The sequence below is a fragment of the Taurulus bubalis genome, assembly GCF_910589615.1.
Source record: "Taurulus bubalis genome assembly, chromosome: 5".
Taxonomy (NCBI): Eukaryota; Metazoa; Chordata; class Actinopteri; order Perciformes; family Cottidae; genus Taurulus; species Taurulus bubalis.
In genome coordinates, this window is record NC_136593.1 from 12,756,743 (window position 1) to 12,783,529 (window position 26,787).

Genomic DNA, 26,787 nt, shown 5'->3' on the forward strand with positions numbered 1-26,787 from the left:
CACAACGAGAAAGACATTCACCGACATCCACAGTAACGTAGCATTTGAGACAAATACCATACACATTACACTGTACATGTCATGCACAATGAAAAGCCACCTTCTGAAGATTGTGGTACATGTTTCTCTTCAGGTCGAGTGGTGATCAGCGTGTTCGTGGTTGTTGTGACTTTTGTTTCACTGTATGGAACTTTTATATGACGTCTGTGGCACACATGATAGTATAGCACTGCATTGGATTGAAGAAAGTAGCTGACTGTTGTTAACCAGCTGATACAGAAAATACAGAAGCATTTGTGGCTTTAAGTTAATAGAAGTGTAGATTGTTTACATGATTAATGATACATATTCACTTAGAGAAACCAATATTTAGCATGAAACTGGCAGGAATGCAACCGTTAGATTCGTTGAGAGCCAAAACAACCCTTTGAGGAGCACACAAACTATGCTCTGCTATATGAATATACTGCATGTGCCACAGATACATGTGAAGTATCTACCGTTTTAACAAGATTACCAATTTGGCAACAGAAGGTGCTTTGTGTCTTTTTCTTTTTTTAATCACAAACTGTCAAACTCACATATAGCTGCCTGCTGGAAATTCTTATCTCAAAAGAGAAAAGAGAAGGCAATGTTATATTTTCAGCTTTTGTGCTGTTAAAAGGACCCTTTTCCCCCCAAAACACAGCTTATTACAAAGATCACGATTGTTAAGGATACAACATTGAGATGTGTTATTCACATATAAACAAAACACTTGGCAGCAACTGATTTTGGAAGAGTTTGGGTAAGTGATGTAACATCATTACTTGAGGCCAGGCTGTACCACACACACATTAAAGGGGAGAGAGACGTCCTACCTGCCACAGAGGGCCTTTCATTAACATGCGCCTGTTTGACCGTGATATGCTGTCACAGCTGCAGTCTTTTGGCATTTCTTTTATGTTTTCATGTCCCAAGAAATGCGGTGATCATTCTGTCAACTCTTATCTTGCAGTGAAAACTGTCTGATATACAGTAGAAAGTTCTGGTGAGGAAGTTTAGACCAGCGATTCGACTTCCAGCTTAGACACTGAATACCGCCAGCAGTCAAGTGATCCAACATTGTCGCCTCTAACAGTTTTCTGAATACATGTTCATCGGTCCTTGTCCATCTGTGAATTCTCCCAAAGTCCTCGGTTATTGTTGCCGTTTCTCAAAAACACCAAACATAAAGATATTCTCAACATAATAAAACACATTGTAATAAACAATAACACTAACAAGAATACAACAATATTTGCACAAATTTACCTATTCACAAAAAAACATGTTTTCTAGGTAGGTACAAAGAATTACTTTTTACAACCTACAATAAATATTGTGTTTTTTTCCAACAGTTAAATAGAAACTGTTTGATGCTGTTGCTTTTAGTTGCAGTATCTGTCTTGTCCAATAAGATTATTTCATCTTTCTAACTAGAGTCATTCCCCTGGTTGCAGTGTTTTCGGAGGTGGTGTGGAAAAGGTTGACTGGGGGAGGGTGGTGAGGTGTATATCCAGCTCCTCATGTCTCAGCGGGAGTAGTTTGCTCATCATGATGCCGACGGTTGCGAGGCTTCTTCTGTTCTTTAAGTTCCTTCAGGCTTTTGGCTTTGTTGTCCCCGAGGCTGACGTCTCCAAGCTGCCAGTAATCCTGGCAGTACTGGTTGATTAGGCCCATCTCCGGCTGGCTTAGGATGGTCAGCAGGTCTTTATACTGACCGGCGCTCGGAGTCCAGGCACTGGACTGCAGTGGAGGGAGGGCCGGACTGCCCGTTTCCACCAACACGCTGTTGACCGTGCGACTGGACAGGACCACAAGCTGCAGTTTGACGAGCGTGTGTTTGAAGTTTTTCTCTGTGGATGTGCACTGGTAGATGCCGCTGTCAGAGGACTGCAGTGAGCGGATCAGAAGACCTTGTTCTGTTTTTAGGATGCGGCCCTCTGAGCGAATCTGGAAAGAAGGGAAGTTTGGAGGACAATTCAAAAACTGTAATTTTTTTAAACGTTAAAAGTGAAATTTAAACAGCATTCATTCATTTGAAACAACACATCCGCTTTACAGTTCAAGCTTTGCTCACCTCTTTTCTCCTGTCACTGTTTTCCTTCTGCAGGTGCCACTTGAGCAACACATGAGGAGTCCTGGCCTGGCACTCCAGGAACGTGGTGCTGCCCTCCACGCCATACTGAACGCTCTCCAGAGTATTTTTATTGGCTATAAAACAATATGGAGAATATATTGGATGTATTACTTACTGAGAAAATATATGAAATGATGCTAAAAAATTACTTTGAATAACCAGCCAGAGGGAAAATGATAATTTAAAATGTTAATGTTTCTTCCCAAATTGTGCGTGTGTACTGTCTGGGCTCAACACAGTTGTACTGATACTCACTGTTAGAGTTATAACCTCTGCATTGGCGGATCGGGTTGCCGTACTTTACATCCTGCCGACGGCTCCGTCTAGAGGGGTCAGATCAACAATACAAAATAATAAAAAGCTTAACTTCAACATATTCAACATATAGTAAGAATACATTGTTCTAAATAGACAAACAGGTAGTGTAACCAATGCATGCCAGAGTATACCATCTTAATTCTCACCTCTTCTGTGAGGAAGAGTATCTGGAGCAGGATTTTCCGTCCCAGGCGCAGTATGGGTCTCTGGCCAAACAACAATCAGCGCAGACCTCCCCGTACACATCACAGCGATGGAGAGCCAGGTGGGTCACCCCCAAGACCGATCCCACATACAGTTGTTGCTATTAAAAGAAAGAGGTAAAGATCATAAATTAAAAGATACAAACTGTTTGGATACTACTATAATACACAGGTCTGCAATGTCTTAATGATTTCCCTAGAAAGATTAAAAAGGAAGGAACTATGTAATATAAGTTTTGAGACGTTAGTTACTTGTGTTAAATTTATAAATAGGGTTAGGGAATTTCCTTGAACTCCAATTATTAATTTAGTGCATCATTGGAAACATTACCAGGCTACAAATACAGTATTTTTCCCTTAAGATAAATTCCATATTTAAGCACATTCAGCTGTGCACAGACTTAAAAACTCCCGCTCAATGCCAGAAAGCAGAACTGAAATGGTATCCATTTTAACATCGTGTCCATTTTCCATATAATAAGCGCCAAATAACACACCTTTCCAATAACTCAGTGAAACTATGAGACCTGTAAAGTAAAGCGTTCCCACTTTTTTTGGTGTAAATTACGACAATTTTCACTAAAACTATATAATTTTCTTATTGGAATTAATGACTAAGAGTTATTTTTCTCAGATGTCTGATTGAAAGCCACATCAAAGCAACATACCCGTTTTGATGAAATCTTCATGGTGGTAATTGCCGTGGGAACCTGCAGTAACACAGTTAACAACAGCTTTAAATGAGCACACAAAACATATTTTGTCTCTTATTTTTATATCTCAGACAACAAACAGAGGACAGAGACTGAGGACAGAGAGACCAGAAGTAAATAAGTTCAGAAGACTGACCTTGAAGACCTCCACTTCCTCCAAGACCAACTCCTCTGTCTGCAAGTCGTCTCTCGGCAGGACAATCACTTTCTGGACTGTCCCCCGATCTGTAACACACGATAGAAGTTCAACTGCAGCCATGTTGACCTCATCTTAGGTTGCACTCATTCCATCCATCTACTCAGATGTCTGTTTAACAGAAAACCGCTTTGCTTAATTCCTGCTTAAAAGGCAAAGCAGGAATGTTCAGGTGTGTGTGAACCTGAAGACTGACTATTAGATAACAGGACAATCAGCACATAATGTCGAGCACCAACCTGTGCCCAGGAAGAGCACCTCGTAGCTCCCGTCAGCGGCTGTCACTTGGTCCACTGCAATTGTGGTGAACTCATAGTCCACGTTGGTTCTGACCACCAGGGGGCGCTTGTGCACAGGGTATACAGCATTGTGCATGGTAGGGTGGTTTCTCATGAAGTTGATCACCTCATCTGGGTAATCCTTTGTGGATTTCATGTTGGGGGTGAAAGTGCCTCCAGGACACTGTTGATGAAAACATGTAATACAAATAAATATATAGAAAACCTTGAACCCAGCAAATTACCAAATTCCTTATGCAGTAAAAACATGTTCTTATAAAAGGATGACACACATTTGTGTGTGTAGTGGGAGGAGGCATGTGTATTCATGATTGTTTACTGTTTATAACTCACAGTGCCAGGTCGTGGGTAAGGGATCTTCCCAGTGTACGCCACCCACTGGTAGTTGGGCCCCTCCTTGTGGGCAAAAGGCCCGTTGAAGACCATACGGATGTCAGCCATTGAGTAGACGCACACTGCCGAGCCTTGGAACACAGCTCTGAAGGAGGGCAGGAGAAAAAAGGGGGGAACACACTGAGAAAGCTGCTAGAGGGATACAGATAAACTCACTCCCTGAGATAATTACTACAGGTGCTCTCTGCGGCTGGTAGAATCTACTTCCTCTCCACATACTCTGGTCTCTTACACAAACGAAAAGAAACATAATGACGCACAAACACTCTCAAACCGACTCAACTAGAGTCAAGCTGTCTGACACACTGACATACAAACACCCACATACAGCAGCGAATCGCCAGAGCTCAGGCTCCTGCTGCTGTGTGGTGGGTGTACCATGTTTGTAACTCCTGTCATGGAGATCTATCATTAGCGCTGCATGTGTTTTTTATCATCTGGGTTTAAACGTGCCTGATGCCTAAGGGGAGGATGGAACAATAACAGTGTTTGTTTCTCAAATACATTAATCAAGACATGTTTATTATGACTTGGTGCGCACCTCTCCCTGCTTGAGCACAGACAGAATCTCAATTTATGTCTGGTTGGGTTCTTTGAATTTTAATGCGGTGTGTTGAATGACAACTTGCTATCATGCCTGACCTATGAGGAACTTTAGGCTCAGTCAGTCGCTCAGACAAGCGCGACTCCCTGTGGGCTCCAGATTCACAGCCTTTGTCTTTGTAGCCTGAATCTGACAGGTCATACGCAACACGGCATTTCAATATCAGAGAGAGCGCCGACACCTTCAGGCTGACTGAAAATGAACAGAAACCGCAGGAGGAAACCAAAATACACTTTTCCTGCAAACTGCATGAAAGTTTGAGAGTTTGATGAGAGCCGTCAGTCACACTCACCCTGAAACTGAGAAGACGCCATAGATGACAGGATTTTTGGTGTCTTGAGTTGGCTGGATATACACATCCCCTAAAAGATAAAGACATCATTTATAGTAATTAGTCACAGTCATAAACCATGAAAAGCAGTGATGCAAGTACTTAGATCCTGAAGTGAAAGTAGATTGACGAAAATCAGAAAATAATCAATTTCAAGTAAAAGCTCTGCATTCAAAGTCTTACTTAAATAATCTTTAAGAATCTCATTTAAATAAACGAATGAGGTAACACGATGGGGACCGAGCCTCTGGCCCACTGGGGAAAGCCCTTGCAGCTGCAGGATGACGAACTGGGTGTCTGTATTGCTCGTGATGCGTTTCCCATCACTAAGCAGTGGGTGTTGAGCGAGAGAGATTAAGAGCAACAGACACGCTGTGCTGTTTTCTTCCGGTCTCTGATAGCGTTGCGAGTAAACGGTTACTTTGGTTGAACAAACAAAGGAAAGAGCGACGACAACAGGTGACACTTCAAAAACAAGCACCAACTGACGGACGTCACACGGGCGACAGACACTGTTTGGATCTCTTAGATCTAAAAACATGTTTGCAATCAACGCTTATTTCCATAGGTGCCGTCAAAGAGAATGCAACGGATATCTTCAACATTGTAACTTTAAATAAAAGAACAGAATTATTATTTTTGCTTGAGTATCAAAAGTATAACTACTTTGTGCCTGGGACTCATACATTACTATACCTGCCATAGTTAGATTGTGCATACTGATGAGTCAGTGCAGTTGTTGGTAGTTATTTGTAGCTACGTTTAATTACTTTACTGTTGGCTGGTTTAGTTTTCCACCAGAAGGCTATAAGATACATCTGAAGGGTTGTGATATGAAAACAGGCAATAAAGACGAAAAAGCGCATTCAAAAACGTCTTCATATTTTGGACCTACTCTCTAATCTTTGCTATTTTTGTGAAATATTGGATAATTTGACCTCTTCTGTGCCTCAAACAATTATTAAAATTAAACTGTCATTTAAAAAGGGGAAATCACTCCCTCATACAAGCCTGAAACATATTGCAAACAGTCTGAGAGCAACTGGTTTAATTTCAAACTACGCATTGTATTAAACAAACGTTTAATTTGTTTTTGTATGTAAAATCAAAAGAAATCAGTAACGACAGCTGTAGTGGAGTAATAAACACAAGAAGAAGCACAAAATGCAAATAAAACATGGTGTATTAAGGGTCTGTGTCTTGTATCAAATCATCCCGAGGCTTTATTAGTTCCCAGACTGCACCTGGTTCCAACCCAAGGTAATTGTAACATATGGAGACTTTTCGCTTCCTAGGAGAGCGGGCGAGGGAGACCTCATGGATTGCGGTTACCAGAGCCTCAATGAGATCCTGAATCCAAACTCTTCCAAAGCTTCAACTACAGTTCTTGAGTCTCAGCAGGGAATATAAGTGAAATAGAGATCACTGGTGAAACATGACTTTAATAGGAGCCATATGCATCCACTGACTGCAGGGGTGAGGCTGTTGTGAACCCTGCGTATCCTCTTGATGGCTTAATGAGAGGAAAGTGCAAGGAAAAACAATATGGAAGAAAACTGGAATAAATTTAAACTAGACAAGTTGAGTAGAATAACACTTCATCTGCAGTTGAACACACAAGTGCTCTGCATCCAGGGGGAACTAGTGGAAAGGTTTAAAATTGCCTTGAACAGAGAAGGACAACAATAACCTATAGTCAAAGGTATTTAGAAAACACTAATTACAATAAAGAGGCATACAATCCCCTCCTCTTTGATGCCATGACATATTTTTCATTGTTATCCATGACGCTAGAGGCAAGACATTAGTCAGAATGTATCTCTCAAATATCACCTGAATCAACTTAAAAAAAACATTAAGTAAATAAACAAAATGTTAAGCCACAATTATGCATGTACGTAGAATTGAGGGTGGAATGTGCCAACACATGATTCGATTCTTATGGCCTTTGCTTTATCTCGTGTGCACAAAATAAACAAGCTAAAATGCACATGGCTTGTGTAAAAACAACATCTGACTCTGCAAAATCAAACTCTTTTGATCATGAGTTTGTAATGATAATAAAAAAACCTCCTTACATGCCAAGATATGAATATGGCAGGTATGGCTGCACACTAAAGCAACAATTTACTTTTGGCAGACAAAGAAGAAATTCATAACCCATCCGACGCCAGTTTAACAGACCTCTTGGCTGCAGAATGAGCCCATTGAAGGAGAAAAGAAATAAATCGGCAGAGAACTAGAGCAAGTTGCGTCATTGCAACTTTAGTTTCTGATGTGTCAGATCAGAAACAGTCTTTGAGACGCTCTCAACATCACATTAGCAGAGACACATCTCTGGATGCTGTAAGCACAGAAAGAACACAGGGGATGTTTTAAACAAGAGAAAGTGTATAATGCATATTCAATATTGCAATATTCACGGGATAGAAGATAGACTGTCAAATCCCTACAGATAGTAAATCATTACCTCCTTGACATCCACCTTCATGTATGTGCTCCTAAAATATGCTGGTGAAATGTCCACTTCTAATAATTACAGCGAAAACTGAAACCGAAAGGACCTATTTCTTCAAATGGAGAGTGAAAGAGGTTTGGGGATTGGTGGACTACAGTGCAACATAACTCAATTGAAAAAAAACAATGTTTTCCTTCACAATTAAATCTCAGAAAAGGCAATAAAACTTTATCGCCCACACATTCATTCTCATTTTTGTCTGGCAGACATGTTCATCTCTCTAGCGTCTGTGTGTCTTTCCCTCTGTGTTTATATTCCTCCTCGTCTTCAGCACAACACTGAATGCTTTCTCTTCCGTTGCCTCACCATCTGAATCTACTCCACTCTCTCCCTCGTGTCCTCATTCAACCACTCTGATGCCTCTGCTGGGCTCCACCAGGACCAGCAGGACTGGAGACAGAATGCATTGTGGTTGTGGGAAGACTGACCACAGAGCTGCGGGATGTTACACTGCACCTCAGGACTCACAATGACCTCACGCGAGACGAAGCCTCGTCACAGCAGGAATAAGAGATGCTACTCTACATTTAGCTCAAAACTGTGCAGGATGCATAGTTATGCAACAACGCTGTCCGGGCTGCACTGCGTCGTCAGCTGTAGCGGTATGAGAGCAGTGCATTATGCATTTTAAGTTGCACACCTTTAACTCAAAAAGCTGTGTGATTAACTGTATTTCATAATTTAATAAGCTTTGGATTTGTTGATGGATTGGACGGATCACTAGTTATATCAAGAGCTTTCTTTTTGGTATTCAGTACATGCCTGCTGCTTAGTTGCATCTGTCATTTTCCCTTTCATTGTAATGGGCATATCACGCGACCATGTTAAAAGATACTCGTACACTAATTCAAAAATATTCTGGGCGTGTAACCTCTGTTTAGCCTTTTGTTTTTTTAAATTGTAATCAAGTAAGGTGGCTAACTAGACTAGCTCCACATTGTAGCAGTGGGTAGTATTTGTCCCATAGCAATGGAGCATTTAGTGTCACAACATTATACTACATGAATAAACGTTATACTATTTTGTACAACAATGTTTAATCACAAATTTCTTAGAAAAGTGCATTACATTGTAGTCATTCTAAAGTCTTTTTTTCCCCATTATGGGCCATGAGATGTATTCAGTGGCACCACCAGTACTTTACTTCTTTGCCATCTTCTAAAAAGCTGCCTTACAGACGATTTACAACTTGAATGAGCATTATCCATTAGAGTTTAACTTGAATCCATCTTGTCAGCAGGATTTAGGAAAAGTGAGGTGCCTGAAGGTAAATTCAAGCTCGCAGTTGAAATCACAATGAATTAAGTCTTTCCATCACATGAGCACTTTTTCTACTAAAACTAAAACCAGTGGAAAGTAGTGAAAGATTTGCTGCTCATACCACCAGTCGTAATGTTCAAGGATACCACAAATCCCTGGTTAATCCTGTCAGTCATGTGAATGACGAACAGGCCCGAGATGATCCAGGGGGGTGGGGGACTGATGCCAGCTGCTTTCTACTTTGATTACTTTGATTACTCTGTACGTGCGTGTGTGTGTGTGTGTGTGTGTGTGTGTGTGTGTGTGTGTGTGTGTGTGTGTGTGTGTGTGCATGCGTGCGTGTGTATTTTGTTTTCAATCGCTTTGTTTTTTTTATATTTAAATACAAATTCTTTGCAAAGCATGTGGATAATGCTGGAGACAGCGATCACAGTCTTACAGTGAGGATGTTACCTTTCAGGATGTTACCTACTGGAGCCATGTGGATGTTCAAAGGAATACACATGTCAAGCTTAACATGTATGAGTCAGTGATACGTTAATCTAAAGCTGCAGCTTCCATGGGATTCTTCCCAGCATCGATGTACATAAGCAGACACATGCTGCTGTAAACGCTGGTTTGCTGGGTGTGAGTCCTTCCAGTACAGTGTGAGCCGTTGTTTCTCACACACACACACACACACACACACACACACACACACACACACACACACACACACACACACACACGCAGAATCTGAGGAGGCGCTAATGCTGAAGGCCTTAAAACTGTAACATCATGGTGAAAGTATGCAAAGCAAAGGGAGGGCAAAATGTGAAGGGAACACTGTAAATGAGAAAGTTGTTGATACCGAGTCTGTCAAAGAGAGGTCCATCTGGAGACCCTCGCTTTGGATTGCAGTTACACGCTCATGTAAGAATTCCCACTTTCCATCTGCCACATATTCATTACGCGCTTCACACCAACTCTGAGCAGATGATTTATATGTTCCCTGAGTTGTGGAATATGATCTGTAAAACATGTTTTAGATATTTGGTTTTGAAGTTAATATTTAGATCAAACACTGACTAAATGATCAACAGGTGGCATAAAGGGGAGGGGTGCACATCAGTGATGGAGGGAGACCCTTAAACAGGGAAATATTAACTCACTTAGTTCATCAAAGTGCGTCTCGCTGCCGTCAGCTCCAGGCACTGAGCAAATGAGTCGAGCTTTCAGAAACGTGCTCCACTTGTTGACCAGACAGCAGTGTCCACCGTCATCATTCTGTGGGGAAAAGACAGTAGTCATCCAGCCGCCTCCAAGGGAAGAGACTGACCAACAGCTGACTAACAGCTGTTTGAAACAACCGTCCACACTAACTGCACTGGGTCTGATGTTATTGGGCCTGTATGAATAAAGATCAGCTCGGTTTCAGCTTGGCCCATCTGCACAGGAGTCAGCCAACTTCTCCTGAGGTAGAGATTCAGAGCCTTGGGAAATGATTCATGGGCTGGGACTCAACACATTTCATGGAGTCCAAATGATTTGCAAAGCTGGAAGAAATACATTTGGTGTATTTTTCTACAACTACTATAACATCAAATTGGGGGAACATCCTGTTCTTAAAGTTTCTTGTGGCAAAAAGGGTTGCATGTTTTAATATCTTCCAGAGACAGATTTACATGTTTATTAATTTTATTAGGGTGGCAATGTTGGTCAGTTGGTGCACCACATTGGTCCAGACTGAAATATTTGAACAACTACTGGATGGATTACCATGATATTTTGTACGCACACACACAGTGGCCAGAGGATAAACCTACACATTTTAGTGATCCCGCTGACTTTTCTTCTAGCGCCACCAGCAGGCTGACAGATGTGGGCTGTAGTTTAATACCTTGACAGCTGTCAAGTGGATGGGCATGAAATTGCCACCAGCCCACCAGCAGGTCAGACTTTTCACTCGGCCAGTGAAATATCTCATCTTACCAGATTGGCCCCAAATGTTATACAGAAGTCTTGTAATGACTTTAGTGATTCACTGGCGTTTCCCCTTGCGCCACCATGAACTTGACAGTTTCGTACTTTGGTACAGATATTAATTAGTTTTGGACAGTGTCATTATTTGTTCATCCTTGGTGAAAAACAACACTCTGGCTCAAAGCAGTACATCGCCGAGTGAACACAGCTCTAGCTTTCTGTGGACGTATATAAGTGTATACAGATGTGGACTTAAGTAAACTCTGCTGCTCAAACATTTCGTGCAGAGAAAAAAAAACAACACTTTCCAAACTTAGCTGCTATTTTGTTTGCGTTATCGTTTCGTGCTCAGCAATTACTGATGATCTTGGGGAACTTTCTTTATGGGCCTCTAAGAGACTTTGAAACAGGCATCAGACTATAACTAACTATGACGGAGACATATAAACCATTCAGTTGCGACGATCAGCATGAGGTTTGCTGACTGGTTTGATAACTCACCAGGCAGATCCGTCCTATCCTGGACTGGGTCATGGGACTCTGGCCCATTTCAGAGGATTTCTCGCGGAAGAAGAAGTAGAGCTTGTCATCATTCTTCTCAGCGCTGTCTGGGATGAGGTGTGCATGGACGAATGTGGGATCTGTAGAAAGGAAAGAAGAGATGGAGAGATTGTAAAAAACAAGGGATAAAAACAGACCAGCTATCATGAGATGATCCCCAGCTGAGGCTTAGGTGTGAATGTAATATTATAAGAGTCAACCAATTAAAGAAATCAAAGTTGAGCATATCAACCTCCACCTTTTGTCTTATTTTATTTATCCTTTCAAAAAAGCATACATACATAGAGACATTTGTCAAGACTTTCTTAAATATGTACATAAGTATTTGTGCTTCCAGTGTAAATGATCAGCTGTCTGAGTGAGACGAGTACAATTTATATCCTGAGTCCGTTTAGTTTTAAATTCTCTCTTTGTTATCCTGGACAGTTTTTCCTTGACGTGCTATGGTAGGGGGACAAAAAATTTAAGAATTGTTAAGTTAGTTTTGTCAGTTAATCTGAGTAACTCGGAATGCTGAAGCCTCTTATTGGTTGAAACGATGTGTTTAAAACAGGATTAGGTCTGTGAATTTTGACGCCTCTTACTAAAATGAATGGCCAGCATTAAAAGGAGAAATTATTATAGCCAGCAAAAAACGTTTACAATGACTATTCTTTTAAGAAAGACACCAAAAAAATGTGAACCTGTAATTTTTTTGTTAGTCTTTGAAGCAGTAGACCGTTAAGAAAACTACTTTAAAATAGTCAGGAAGTCATATTCATGAAAACAAGGTTTTAAGTCCTGTTTCATATCTTATTTTAGCCTCTTGGGGCAAACACTCTCACTAACTTGACGACAGTAAATATGTCACAGAAGCGGGATGGGGCAGAGGTCTATTGAAAATCATTACTGCTGTGACCTAAATAATAGTAGCCTGGAGCCAAGAATAGCACTTCAACCGTCCTGAACCCAGCCTTTTAATTCTTCCTAGTGACAATGCTTAATATGGCATCACAGTACCCTCCCACTGGCTGACTTAGTGGGTCACCTCTGGGTGCCCCTCCTCACTGCGACTGACCAGGGTCCCAAATGGGGACAAAACCAAAACCAGGAGGAGGGGGATAACCAGGAGCCGCGTGTTGGGGGAGGGGGAAATATCCGAGGGATTCCACATGGCTGATTAGCAGGACTCAGGTGTCCCAATTCAGTGTACCATTACCAGGGGACTGTTGTCAGGGCAACAGGGTCAGAGGAACATCTGAAAGCCAGCGACACCGAGGGAGGCCGTGATTGATTTGGCAACATCAATTGAAAGCTCCCGAACAGCATTTATGACGCTGTCACAATCGTGGTTCATTAGAGAGCGGAGGCTACTCCGAGTTATTATTGACATTCAGTAATTTGCCCCCGCTACTGCACTACTGACCTTGTGGTCAAACTCTGCAGGCATGCAAGCAACAATTCGCGAAGTGCATTTTATGCTTTGAGTCATGTGGTCATGTGTAGCTGGAAAGATCTACAGTCTCATTCCTAGACACATAGCTCTAGGAACAGGACGGTATATGTAGGGCTTTGTTGAAGCCACAAACAGGAAGTTGAAAGAATCATTACTGCAGTGTAGAGCTGAGGAATAAATTAGAAACAGTTTGGAAAGAGATAAGTGAAGGAAATGATGCTGGCTGCAGAACAGGCCGTGAGATGAGACATTACCGTTTAACCATCTGGAGTTGTACTGATCAGTCCTCATGGCTGTCTGCTTCCCCAGTGTACGGAAGATAGCTGAGTCTGTTCCCATGAAATCAATGTAGACTCCTGAATACAGCTCTCCATCTGTCAGTCACAGAGGAAGAAGGAAGGTTGTTGAAGAGGTGAAGCCACAACGGATGAAACATATTCATGTTTCAGTCACGGACATGTTGTCTGTCACGTCTCGTATGAAACTTAATTAAATAGTTGCATCAATCCCTCCGGGTTTCATCAAAATCAGACTGGTGGCACGAACAGCAGCTGTGGCCATTCAGAGTTGAGATGTTTTTACTCTTACATGATAATTATAATTTCTTTATAAACAACAGTACAGTGCCAAAATGTACCAGACTAAAAATCTCATCAAGTCCAGTCCACTCGTGTCAGAAATGTCACGTCCCGGTTGAAAATGTTGACCTCTAAATTATATTGCAATTATATTAATTAGGCCAATCAGTGAAAATCCAAAGAACAGCTGGGTTTACACAATGTTATCAAGTTTGACATCAGACTTCATAGGTCAAAGGTGGTAAGACAAGTAGGAAGTGTAAAAAAGCCTAAACCACGGGAAGTCCAGCTTCCCCTGTTGTTTTCCGTTTGGTATGTTTCTGCCCTGCCAGCTGTGCAGGACAGCCTGTAGCTCATTTTCTTGGTGTTACAGTTTTGTTCAGGTCAGCTGGAATTAAGCAGACATAGCGAGGCCTCTCTCTTTTTATTCTTCACTCTCACACAACCGCAAGCAGGGCAGGAGGTCACATATAAGCTACCATGTCTGACCACCTGTAAGCTGCTGACAACAAAAGACCACCCATCCACATGAGGTCACACACATCAGCCGGACAGTGAACACATTGATGCAATTATGAGAGGACTGGAGCGGAAATGATCAGCAACTTTTTAAATGTGAGGATTTGTTGAATTTCTCTCTCATATGATTATAAAGTGACTGTCTTTGGGTTTTTGACAGTTAGAAAAAAAAAAGAAAAAAAAATCCCACTGGGCTAAGAAAAATACTACTTTTTTTCCACAATAAATTTTCCTTTCATATACAAAACAATTCAATGATTGATCGGAAAAATAATGGGCAGATTGATTGATAATGAAATTAGATGAAGCCCCAAACTGTACATCGGTGCATTACCTTATGGGCAGCTACTGTAACAACCAACTGAGACTGTCTTTAAGTATATGTATACTTACAACATTTTATAGAATATATTTAAATCTATTAATCCAGAGTTTCACAGACAGGAGCGTACACAGACTAAAACAAAAGACATATTTAGGATTTTTTTTCACAGATAACCATTTAAAGCTGTGTGTACATGAGGGGGGAAAACAAGCAGGGACTTACTGATCAAAGCAGAGACGCTGTTCAGTTTGGGGTCATAAGGACATTTTCCTTTCCCAGAATCCACTTTACCAGGTTCAAGTCGGAAGATATATTCCTATAAAACAGTAAAGAATTAAAAAAGAAAAAAAGATTCATTATGTTTTTTCTTTTTTCTTTGATAACAGATGTATTGTGTTTAAGATATCATTGGTGTGTGTGTGTGTGTGTGTGTGTGTGTGTGTGTGTGTGTGTGTGTTGTGGGGGAAGGTTATTCTTTGAATGCAGCATGTACAAGGCACTTTGAAGTATATGTGGATGTTAAAAGCAGTTTTAAACAAACTCTCACAGCAATATTGGATCTGCTGAGGGGAACAAAAAGCCAGTTATCTGTGAGATGGGGAGGTGGAGGAAAATGCTGAGAGTAATCCAAAACTCATCCACCATGCGTCTGATGTTAGTGGCTCAAACAAGAATTAATTATTTCACAGTGCAAGAGGACATCTTGAACATCTGTGTCAACACTGGGTATGTGTCTACATGGAGTTTTGTCAGGTACTTTAAAGCTGGCTGATGATGTCTGACAGGTAGGAAATACGTAAGGGAAAGCAGAATAATGTCAAAGCTGTGTTATTTTTGACCCGTTCTTGGACATTTTTTTTTTTTTCAATAACAGAACAAAAATGTGTGGAGGAACACTATCATTTAGAAAAAACAATTCAACTTCTAAAGAGGTGATTATTATATCCATTTCAATGGCAAAACAAGCATCATTAAAAGTCAATGTTTGGTAAAAAAAATAATATCCCTATGTTATAATCCATCATGATTTTAATACTGTTACTAAAAGCACAGACAAAAACAAATAAATATTTCATGTGAAAAAACAAAATGGTTCTGACATGGGGAGAGAATGTTGGATCCCATCACTCAGTAAACATCTGATGGAAAAGGCTGCATTAGCACGAAAATACTTTACAAAGCATTGTGCTGTTGGAGGGAAACAATTATTTTTTTATTTGCAAAACTATATATATAAAATCACATTCCTATTTTGAAAGGTTTTTTGGAGATTCAGCATGATGTTTTTGTTGCGGTGAGATGTGTGAAAACCAGTTATGTTTGGATAGCTGTGCTATCTCTACGACTCCAACTGAGACTGAAAAAGTACTCCAGGTGGGCACCAAACTTAAGAGCCTTTACAAAACTCCCTTCAGCCCACCTTCGCCTCCAAAGGCTCTGACGTAGTGCCGTAGTCTGCTGCTCGACTTGTTCTCCCTCCAGATTGGGCTGCCTGTAGGTAGTGGGACCCCTAAAACAGAGACATGGCACAGTGGGCCATCTCATTACGACAATCGACAGCCCAGAACAAAGTGTATTTAACTTGTTGATGACCAGGACAGAAACAAAAGACGGAAATAGGAAAGTGCAAAAACGAAGGACCGGAAAAAACAAGTCGTCTTGAAGAACTGAAAAAATAAAATAAAGTGCTCGAAGTGGAGTGACGAGAGCTTGGTGGGTGACGTTCATCATTTAGTAACCATGTTGGATTAGAATCAGTGTCAAGCAAACACAGCTGCAAACATCATGCATAAACCATGCAGTGCTGGGAAAGAAGAAAAAAAAAGCAAATGCACTGAACTGAGACACAAAAAAGACATTACATTTGTCATTATATAAAGTGAAGGATAGAACAAATTAAAACAGATACATTAATATAGAAAACAAATTACACTACTGAATCACACCAGTCTAGAACTCAACAGGTTGACACAAACCCTGCAAAAGGAGCTCTTAAACAGCAGAAAAAGCAGGAAGAGGGAAAAGTTGAGTTAACTGAGGAATAACATGTGTGAAGCCCTCCGTGTACTAAGCAGAAGAATTTCGGAACAATTGGTTTCTACTCTTGCTGGAGAAAATATTTACAGTGTGAAGTAAAAGCATTTGGGCCTTAAGGGATGGGCTGAATGACAAGAGGCTGGACTGACCTTTACATTGAAATCTGAACCCTCCATTTGAACAGTGAGACTAAACAGGCAAAGTGGTGAATATGAAATGTGAAAGTGTACGGACTGTAGCCGGGCCAGCAACTGCTGCAGCTCTGCATGGCCGCCGTGGTAGAGCGATGGAGGGATGGAGAGAGGGACGCAGGGGTGAGCTACAAGGCTGATGATGGATGAGAGGCTCCATCAGTAATGATGGCCTTTCAGAAGCTCTCAGCCAGATAGAAAGACAGGCCACAGGCTCTTCTGTGTATAAAACAGATGAGGAGGAGACTACACGGAAGGGGATTTGATACAGATATACTGTCAACATGCTATTCCCAGCGGTAAGAAAAGATTGGTGCCTCAACCATCTCTAAGCGGTGGCAGTTAGTTAGGCATCTCACCAATAGCAATTTTGCAATAATAGAGATCTAGATAGGACTGGCTGGCCATGAGCTTCTTTCTTTGAGTCTTTTAGACCGTGAAACCGCACAAATTGATGAAAAGTAAGAAGCAGAAAATGATGGAAGAGAAGCAGAGCCCGTGAAACCGAGGAGCAAGAACAGAAGGAGATTCTCTGACCCGAAATTGATTGACAGATAGGTTCTTTTAAGAACCTGAGAGTGAAGGTCAAAATGTCTCCACGGCTGTCGGGCAGCATCTTTGGTTACCTGTGACCTGCGTCCTCGGTCCACGTAGGTGCAGATGGGGTTGTACGCGCCTGTTCCACACACATACAGGTGGGTCCGGTTCCACGGTTCAATCAGACGGATAAAGTTTCCACATTCTCCCTGTTGGAGAGCAAAAACAGGATTAGAGATTTAGGTTAAAAAATAAATACTCTGATTACGAAAATGCAATGGAAAAAAAGGGTTACATAATACATAATGTCCTTCTGATGGTTAATAACCTCTTTGCCTGGCTTAAAACCATCAAATATATCGTTTTCCGCTGTTGGACGGCTTGTGTTTGGCAGCTCTTTTCCCTGGCTGTGTGTCGGCCTGGCTCAGGCTTCACATCAGACCACACTGTAAGACGGAAAAATGTTCCCAAACAATATCTAACAGTATGGCAGAAACCGAGAAAAGTGTGTTTGCTATGGGGACTGAGGATAGACGCAAGTCAATGTTCTGTCAGACTTGAAAAACATTCTGGTTCAACCAAGCAAGACTTTTGAGTTAAAAATAAAAACATTTAAAAACAACAACAAAGATTCTAAAATCCAATTACGTTTTCTTTTTTTTAGAAGAGACATGCTTTCCGTTTTGAGCTTTTCAACATCTTTCCACTGATGTCGTTTATTTCTATATTTAATTATGTAAGTGGTAAGATAATTTAGAAGATGAACATTTTTCTTTTTAGATTGCAGACAAAGAGGTGCTGCTGGTGAAAACAGCTCTGTGCTTTCGAGGTCTGCAGCTTTCTAATCTCTTATTTTTCCAACCAGCTGTCTGCCTTCCTGGTCTCAATCCACCCAAATCAAAACTCTCAACAACAGAAATGTACAGGCCGATGATATCCGTTTAGATGCATCCGTCATGTCAGCCACTAGTGACAGCTGGCGAAAATGAAAAGATGTACAAAGCATACAAAAAAAGAGTGTATGCAGGATGAGCCATTTTGGCAGATCTTAGCAACACGACAGATGTACAAGTCAGAGGTTTGAGAGGATGTTTTTTTGTGTGTGTGTTTACGCATGTGGGTCTGTGTGTATTATTCAGCGCACAGTTGAGCTCCCCCACAGAGCGCACAGTGGGGATGATTGCCTTTGACCTCCTGCCTGAACCGACATCCCCTCTGAATTGCTTTTGAATTGTCATCATCTGTCATTCCCTAAAGATTGGGACAGGTTTGCAAAGATATCTCCCGTTAGCCAATTGTATTTCTTATTTTAGTGATGAAATTTCAAACCCACCCCTACACACACACACACACACACACACACACACACACACACACACACACACACACACACACACACACACACACACACACACACACACACAGCCAATACGACGTAGCCAGAGGCTGTGAGAGGCGCGGGTCACCAAACACGCATAAATGAACATTCCAGTTGGATAAACAGCAGCCTGCGCTCTCTACCAGCAGGGGAGAACAGGGTTATTAGCCAGAGCCTCATCTCCCTGTCGGTGCTCACCGCTCCTGTCGGCGCTCACCCTGCTCATGTGTGAGACGAAGGGGGGGGGATCTGGTTTTTATATGAATTTTATATGAGTTTCCTTGTGGGGGCTGCACCGGCGGTGGCAGTGTTTGAATGTCTGAATCGTATTAATTAACACTTCAAACAGGCCAGGAGCTTCCAGTGGCTGCTTCATTTTGTCTGCCTGCCTGGACAACACAGGGTCAAAATAATTATTGTGGTAAAAAAGAAAATTTGATCATGTTAAAACATTAATTAGAAACATGTATAATTAGTACGAGAAATATAGGGAGGTTCATGTAAAATGTTTTCCCGCCTTCGAAGGAGACGACTGAATGTTGCAGGCTCCAAGTTCCTGCCAAAGCTTTAATTGGTTGCAGCTGTATGCAATCAGCAATCAGGGATGAAGGGACAGTAAATAAGAGCTTCACAACAAATCACACATTGGAAGGAGCTTTAAAATATCCTTCACTGACCCCAGTGCCACATTCAAATCATGCATGTCACCAACACGAAAACACACTCGGGATTTTAACACCAGGGTATCACCATGTTAAATGTACAGCAGGTCAAAAGGGACACAGGATTACAGCTGTGCTTTAATCAGTGGGTGAAACATAGCCGGTGGTGTAACTCTTACAGGTCTTAAGAGTTGATGAATTGCTTGAAAGGCATGTATGAAAATCTACAAAATATTCAGGAGTTCACCTGCATGCGAGTTATATTTGGTTTGTGGTCTAGTTGATTCATTGTCTAGTTCATAATATCTTAGAAAATATATAAATAAATCAAATTCTAAAATCCCAAATATAATACATTTACAATAATATAAAACTGATTAAGTCCATATATTTGAGAAACAGGAACCTGGAAATGTTGCCATTTTGCCAATGACTGAGTCATTGATAAATCAATTGTTTCAGTACTCCATTTTATCATACTATTTCAATACTTACATTGGTGTCTTTCCCTGACAGGACACATTCAGTCTTCCTTTGGGGGGGAACAGGCCAGTGGATCTGACAGGGAGAGATCAACAAGGTGGTTAGATATAAACCTGTGCAGAGCTAAGCCAGGATTATTCTTTTTGTGGGACATTTCTTACAATGAGCGGCTCCTTGTTGATGTCGTGCAGGTCCAGAGAGAGGATATAATCTTTGCTGCCCACATACATACGGTCGTGGTCCTCATCCATGCGAAGGATGCGATAGTCAGTCGAGTTCAGCAAAAAGGAGAAGTGATGAGCTGTGCCGGTAGACTTTAACTCTGTAAAGAGAGAGGGGAGAAATAAATATTGTTTTCCTTTGAGCTGAGCTTAGTTGAAAAACATACAGTACAATTGGGAAACACAAACCCCAGACATGGCCACAAGTGAAGTGTGTAGGCGGCTCACTTTTGGCACACAGACGCCCTTTTGGTTTGCCAAAGTTATTTCATTCTTTCCCTTAGAGGTGATCTTTTCTCCATTTCATTTACAAATCTAAACCACACACACACGCATGAATGCTGATGTCAGGATAGTATGATAATGTTGTGCCAAAATTTCCCTCGGACTCTCCTAAATTAAATTAACAGAAGCTGTTTTTTTTTTTCCCTACAATTACATCCTGCCATTATGAGGTTATGGGTACACTTAATTTGGTTATGGCAGGTTTGACAAAAGCAAGGCGGAAAACATTAAATCTCACAGGAGTCAGAGCTGAATGGCAACAGACAAACCATAAATCACTTACTGATGTATGGCAGCATTAAGGTGTCAAGAAAACTCAAAGATACCATACATTTTGGTCTGTTTTTTCCTCACACAGCAAGCTTCATCATTATTGGTATCATGAGCTGCATTACATAACATGGCTTCCATTAAAAAAGCCAAATAGATAATGTTTAGGAGCTGGCAGTCTGACCATGGCTTTGCATCACCTTTTTTTTATTCTATGGAGCTGTGGTTGAGATGATAGTTTTCACTATAATCCCTTCTTGCAAATTCTCCCTTTCAACTTCAGCAGAGAACATGCCGGCTACTCCCAGGCTTAGTTCACACCATATCATATAAAACACATTGCCACATCCTTTCCTCCATATAACTATTTCAACATAAAACGTCTCTCAAATGGTTCACATGCTGCTCTGAGCAGATCCCTGGTGGGTGAGCGTGAGTTTAAGTTACACTCGAGGTGTGCTGGGAGATAAATGGAGATCTGGTGTACGGAAAGCAGTTTTTCTCCTGGTCGTCTCATTACCTACTGAGCTTATAAGAGAATCTGATAGGAGGACTCTTTCTCTTGCTCTCTTTCAAAACTATGCTTGGGAAAGTGGAGCTTGAGAAAGTTGAGCCTCCACTTGTGCTGTCCTATTTATGGGGGAAAACTAGAGGACCTGTTCATGTTCCACTTCAATGGGACCACACAAATGCTGCTACTGTTCTTCTCAACAAAGTCTGAGACTCACTAAAACAGCATTTATTGACTAGGAAGAAGCAGAATGTCTTCTTAATTTAAATGGCAACATGATGTTCTGCACCTGCACAGGACATTTTTGAAATACTGACATGAATCCTCTGCCAGAAAGCTTCTCAGCTGCTGGTGTTCTGAGCTCCTTCAGAAACTGTGAAATGCTGCAGTCACGCAGTGGGGTGAATAAGATAGTAAATAGGAATAGACATGCCCGTCACCCATGTAATTCTCATAAGTTGCCTCTAAACACACATATGCTTTAACACTCGTTTCAACTCCCAGTACCGTCACAGCCGCACACAAGTCGGCGGTGTGGACGTTCTTCAGCATGAGTGAAGAAGACATAAGTCTTGCAATTTGTCGGCAAGTCAAAAATAAGTCTTGGAGGAACAACTCAATTAATCAGATACTTATTATATTGTAATGTATTGTCATGCTTGCTGCTCAGAGTAATTGCAGTGACAAGCTTCTCTGCATACAGCAAGGTCTTGAGCAAGGTAGCGCGCATGCTAGCGATTCACATTAGCATTTAGTTATTGCAAGAAAATTAAAAGGTTAAACGGCTATCATTAACGGTCATGAAAAAAACGTTAAGTCCAGTTAATTGTTAAAAGAAAGGTAGACGAAGCCGAGCAGTTCATGTTACGTTTTCTACGGTTAGCATGAAAACACAAGGTACAAGCTAATGTTAGTTCAATACACAGTTGCTTAATGAATACAATTGAACTTAATTCATAATCCATCTGAGATGGCTTAATTTCATGTCTTGGGACTGATTCTTAAGACCATAGAGGTGCTTTAATTTAGAGAATTAGCAGGCTTGTCCACAGGTTAGCAGGTTCAAGGGTTAGCGGGTTCCTCAGTCAAGGTCTCATCAGCGCTGGTCTCTGCTCCCGTGAGCGGCAAGCTCCGTCTTGGTTTGTTAACCTTACATCTGCTCAGTTTAGGTTATTGGTGGATGGGTCTCCGAAATACAACACAATTCCACAAAAGTTCATGAGATGAAAGGTGTGAAGCTGTAGTTTGTCCTGAATTGCACTTTCAGAATCTGACTCCACTCAGCACTCACTTGCCTGCTATCTAATTATTTCATTAGATAGATAACTCCAGTGGAAGAATGCACACTTATCAGAGATGTCCTATCATCAACTCACAGCTTAACCACACACACCATTATTATATCTGGAAAATAAACTGTCCAAAATGTTAAGGAAAAGGAGAATGAGTACTATAACCAACCTACCACTCCACTCCTACCACTGTTTATAATTGTATCTCATTAACATCAGCCTCACTGTTTACTGTCCACTTAAATTAAAGTCATAGCGGCCAGAAAATAACAATGAACATGCCTCCCGGATGTAGGAAAATATAATTATGGCGAGGAGCCGCACTTCGTCGCTGCCTGCCGTGTTTTCGATGTAATGCAAACATTTCTTACTGCAGCTAATTTGCATTACAAAACATTCAACTGGCAAAAAAAACACAGGGTTGCTTTTAATGTGAAGAAATCATAGGAAATACGATGTATTTGTCACAGAGGATGACACAGACAACAATTGCAAAACAAATGTTGCTTTAGTATTAAACTACCATGTGTTTACCACCAGCAAGGAAGGATGTTGCCATATGAACTAGAACAAACATTTGAAAGATTATTACTTTAATTAATATTGATTTGAACCGTATCACCCAGCCCTAGATTAGAGCTTGGTAAAGTAGGACACGGGTGCAGACAGTGACAGCAACAAGATGATGAATCACAGCCCCTGGATGTTCTATGTCAAAATCTATGCTTGCGCAAAAACAGCACACGCACACACAGAAAAACATCCATCTCCATTCTTTCTCCATGAACGTCCCGTCTCATTTTCTATCCTTAACTGCTTGTCCACCACACACTAAGCCAGCTAGCTATTCTGGCAGGCACAGCTTCTAACGATACTGGAGCTTCAGGGACACCAGACATCACCAGCTGACGTCCCACATTCATCACCTCTGCACTCAGATTCACACTCAGGGACATCTGAATGGGAGCCCACTGGTGGTGACTGGCTGTCACAAGTTCCGACAGCAGTTAGGTCACCGAAAAGTTCATTGAGAGTAAAGAGACAGACAGATGAGACAGACTAGACTAGACAGGCAGGCAGATAACCTACTATGTTACAAATAAACATCCATCAAATCACAGTATCAGTTAGCACTGATTTTGAGTGTCTGACAACCTTTCATCTTTCTCCCACTCTTCAAGTCTAGCTCCATTCAGGAACACTGGATCAATGTCTATTACTTTTGGAGCAGACCTAATTTCATAAAAATTTACCTGAATCATCCACATTTCTTGAAAAAACAACAACAAAAAACAAGTGAGGTCCAAACACAACTCTTTGTCAAAATCAAATGCATAGAAACATATTGAACTTTCTAATTTGGGAAGAATATTTTTGATATCTTGTAGCTATGACATTACTGCTAAAAAGCAGCAGGAAATTACACACAATTGTGCTTTGGACAACTTTTAATAATTTTTGATGTTTCATGAAATTTACAGAAAATGGAAGACATCTTTTCATGGAGGTCTGCATATCCCCGATAATAACTAAAAGTAATGAACCTGTAATCTAAAGAGCAAAGGCTGGCCAAAGCGTAAAATCAGTCAGTGGGTGATATGAGTGTATGGACATCACAGCACACTTTTTGTATGCAGTTCACTACATCAAATTGCATTGTATAAAATCATAATGCATACTCCTAAAACATATATAATCATAGAGCAAATGTGACTCCTTCCAAAATATATTTAAAGCCTACATAAATACTACATGTCCCTTCAGCTGAAATACAATGACTATTATAGTTGAACTGCACACAAACCTATTCAACATGCCATTGTGATCTGTGAAAATGAAGTGGCAATCAGGAGAAATGCTCCACCTTTGCGAGATGAGACATGCTAAAACACATTTTCTTTGAAATAATGCCTGTGGCGTGGTGAGATAAAGAGAAAGGCATGATAACGGTCCACCTGAAAGCACTCATACGCTCTATTGTCAGTACAAATTCATGTTTTCAGAAGCATTCCTGTGTTGCAGCTCAGCTCAAATTGAACATGCCACTGAAGCCAAGAAAAATGTTACAAAACAAAACCCAGCCTTGACAGTGTGTGTTAAACGGTTGAATTTATAACCAGCTGCTAAACTTAGCAATGATAGGGTGCAAGCGTCTATCTCAGGATCTGGTGTATATCACCAAGTTTCCCCGGCGAGGTCTTTGTAATCACTACCAGACACACGGGCAGACAGATCTAAATTGCCGTTCTCTTTTTAGTGTGTGTGAATTGTCTTTGGTTTGTTGACAATCTTTTTTTGTTGGATAAAACTCAATCTGTTCCTACGACCGCGCCAGAATATGAATGACATCTGCTGGTAAACTGGGCCTGTCCACCTGTTGATGTGATCCCTCTGCACTGTGTCACTCTCTGCTTTGTTCTGCAGCCAAGGCATGTAGCCCTTCAGCCAAGAGTTGCACCTTGGCCTGGTTCTCCTGGTCACCGTCAAAAGGACATAGGGGGCCTCTGTTTTTAATCTGTAATGATATGTCGAAAGATGCAGCACTGGGACACCGCTGCCACTTCTTTACATGCCATTATCAGCCTCGCAGATCTTTCCCGTCAGTGTGTGTGTGTGTGTGTGTGTGTGTGTGTGTGTGTGTGTGTGTGTGTGTGTGTGTGTGTGTGTGTGTGTCGGATGAAAGCTAAGGGGGGAGGTCTGGGGAAGCAGGCAGCAGGAAAAACCCACATACCTGCCCAGGCATCCCTGGCATGTTGTCAGAATTCCCCAATCTACTCATATTCACCTTCTCATAAAGTAGAGGTGTGGCCCCACCTTGCTACGGCTTGTCTCCAGCCAAGCATGCATGGATGTGTCTCTATGTGGATTCTCTTAATCAAGTGTGAGACACACATAGATTATACTGTATATCAGGACTTTCTTCACCAGAAGAAAGACAACATTGGTTATTTACAAGTAAAGTTACATCACCTACTGCAGTGATTTTCAACCACTGTGTCGCGGCACACCAGTGTGCCGTGAGAGATCGTCAGGTGTGCCGTGGGAAAATGTCCAATTTCACTTAAATTGGTCCCAACAAATATTATTTAGTTGCCGCAAATAAGTTTGCATTGTTGAGCCTGCAATATAGTGGCTGGCCTAGTAATTAAATACTCTTCCATGCCAGTAGGTAGCGCAATAATGACCTACCATATATGCTGTATTATGCTACAATGTGACATTTTGGGACTTTTTTGGTTGTTAGTGTGCCGCGGGATTTTTTTATTGTAGAAAAAAAAAGTTAGAAAAACACTGACCTACTGTTTGAGCTGGTAATTACATTTTGATATCATTGCATGATTAGAATATCAATTCCCCTCTCATGACTGTACATTAAGTATGGTGCTAAAGCCAGGAAGCGATTAGCTTAGCTTAGCATAACGACTGTTAAAAAAAAGGAAAGGAAGGAAAGATGTACATACGTAGTAAATAAAATACACCAACCAGCACATCTAAAGCTCACTAAATGAACTTGCTGAAACTGTTTAAAAAGGACTAAATTGTGGTTTGACAGGGAGGAAGTCACTAAGTCACTTTTTGCAAAGAAATTACAGCATGCAACTCTTCCTAAAAACACAATTTTTCATTTCTGAGAAATAACATCTTAAATCAGTGAGCTTTAGAGGTGCTGAGGCATATTGTAAAACAATGGATATATTCCCACTGCTTCCTGTTAATCTAAACTAATCCAATAATGTTTGGACTCTCACTCCAATACTAACAAACACAAGACTGGCATTTCCCAAAATGTCAAAGTATTACTTCAACCGTAATCATAATCTTCCCCTAACTGTATCCAAGCATTGTCAAAGCCCAAGCAGGCCTTTCCTCAGTTGTTTAGGTATGAAGACATTTGGATTAGTTTCTGTATTGTAAATGCACACAATCAAGGATTGAGAGTATGTGTGTGTTCAGTGCAAATCCCAAGTGTATACTGAGTAACTCACTCCGGTTTATCTTTGTAAGTGTTAGCGCACAGGAGGGAGAGGTCATTGCAGATATCAGAGGGGCTGAACAGCAGTTGGAAGCCTCATCAACCCAAGCTGTGTGTTTGCCTCCGCTCAGCACCTCATAATCAGCCTCTCACCACCCACTGGGGCCACGACTATTGACTCAGAACACATGTCTCTGGAGCTGATTGCTGCTTACCTGTGCCTGTCAAGGACAAATAATTGGCACCAGATTACGTCTTATCTCCGAGCTTCCGGATGCTGTCACTCATATGCTCTTCATGCTCGTCTGCCACTGATAGACGGTGTGTGTGTGTGTGTGTGTGTGTGTGTGTGTGTGTGTGTGTGTGTGTGTGTGTATAGAAATAGAGCTCTCTGATCCTCACATCAAATCAGTGACACCTGTCTCCCACTGCACAAATCAAGAGCAGAGAAAGATTGATTTAAGTAGTGAGCTCGTTTCCTGAGTGGCAACTAGAGATTATAACAAATCTACTCATACTGTTTCTGATGACAGTTAAGGTTAATTAAAGCACGAGGGAGTAGATGAGAATC

General features: G+C 41.2%; 1 protein-coding gene across 1 annotated transcript; it reads right to left on the reverse strand.

The window, feature by feature from the left end:
- Window positions 1-1,545: 1,545 nt before the first annotated feature.
- On the reverse strand, window positions 1,546-19,894 carry LOC306736174 (semaphorin-3F-like; the record flags this gene model as incomplete). The annotated part of the gene is made up of 16 exons (XM_079217779.1): window positions 1,546-1,974; window positions 2,102-2,235; window positions 2,417-2,484; window positions 2,626-2,783; window positions 3,351-3,392; window positions 3,532-3,620; window positions 3,831-4,053; window positions 4,224-4,368; window positions 5,180-5,249; window positions 10,148-10,262; window positions 11,460-11,599; window positions 13,209-13,328; window positions 14,599-14,692; window positions 17,231-17,350; window positions 19,677-19,739; window positions 19,826-19,894. The coding sequence occupies 16 exons, from the start codon at window positions 19,892-19,894 to the stop codon at window positions 1,546-1,548; spliced, it is 2,079 nt and encodes a 692-aa protein (XP_079073905.1).
- Between the last annotated feature and the right edge of the window lie 6,893 nt (window positions 19,895-26,787).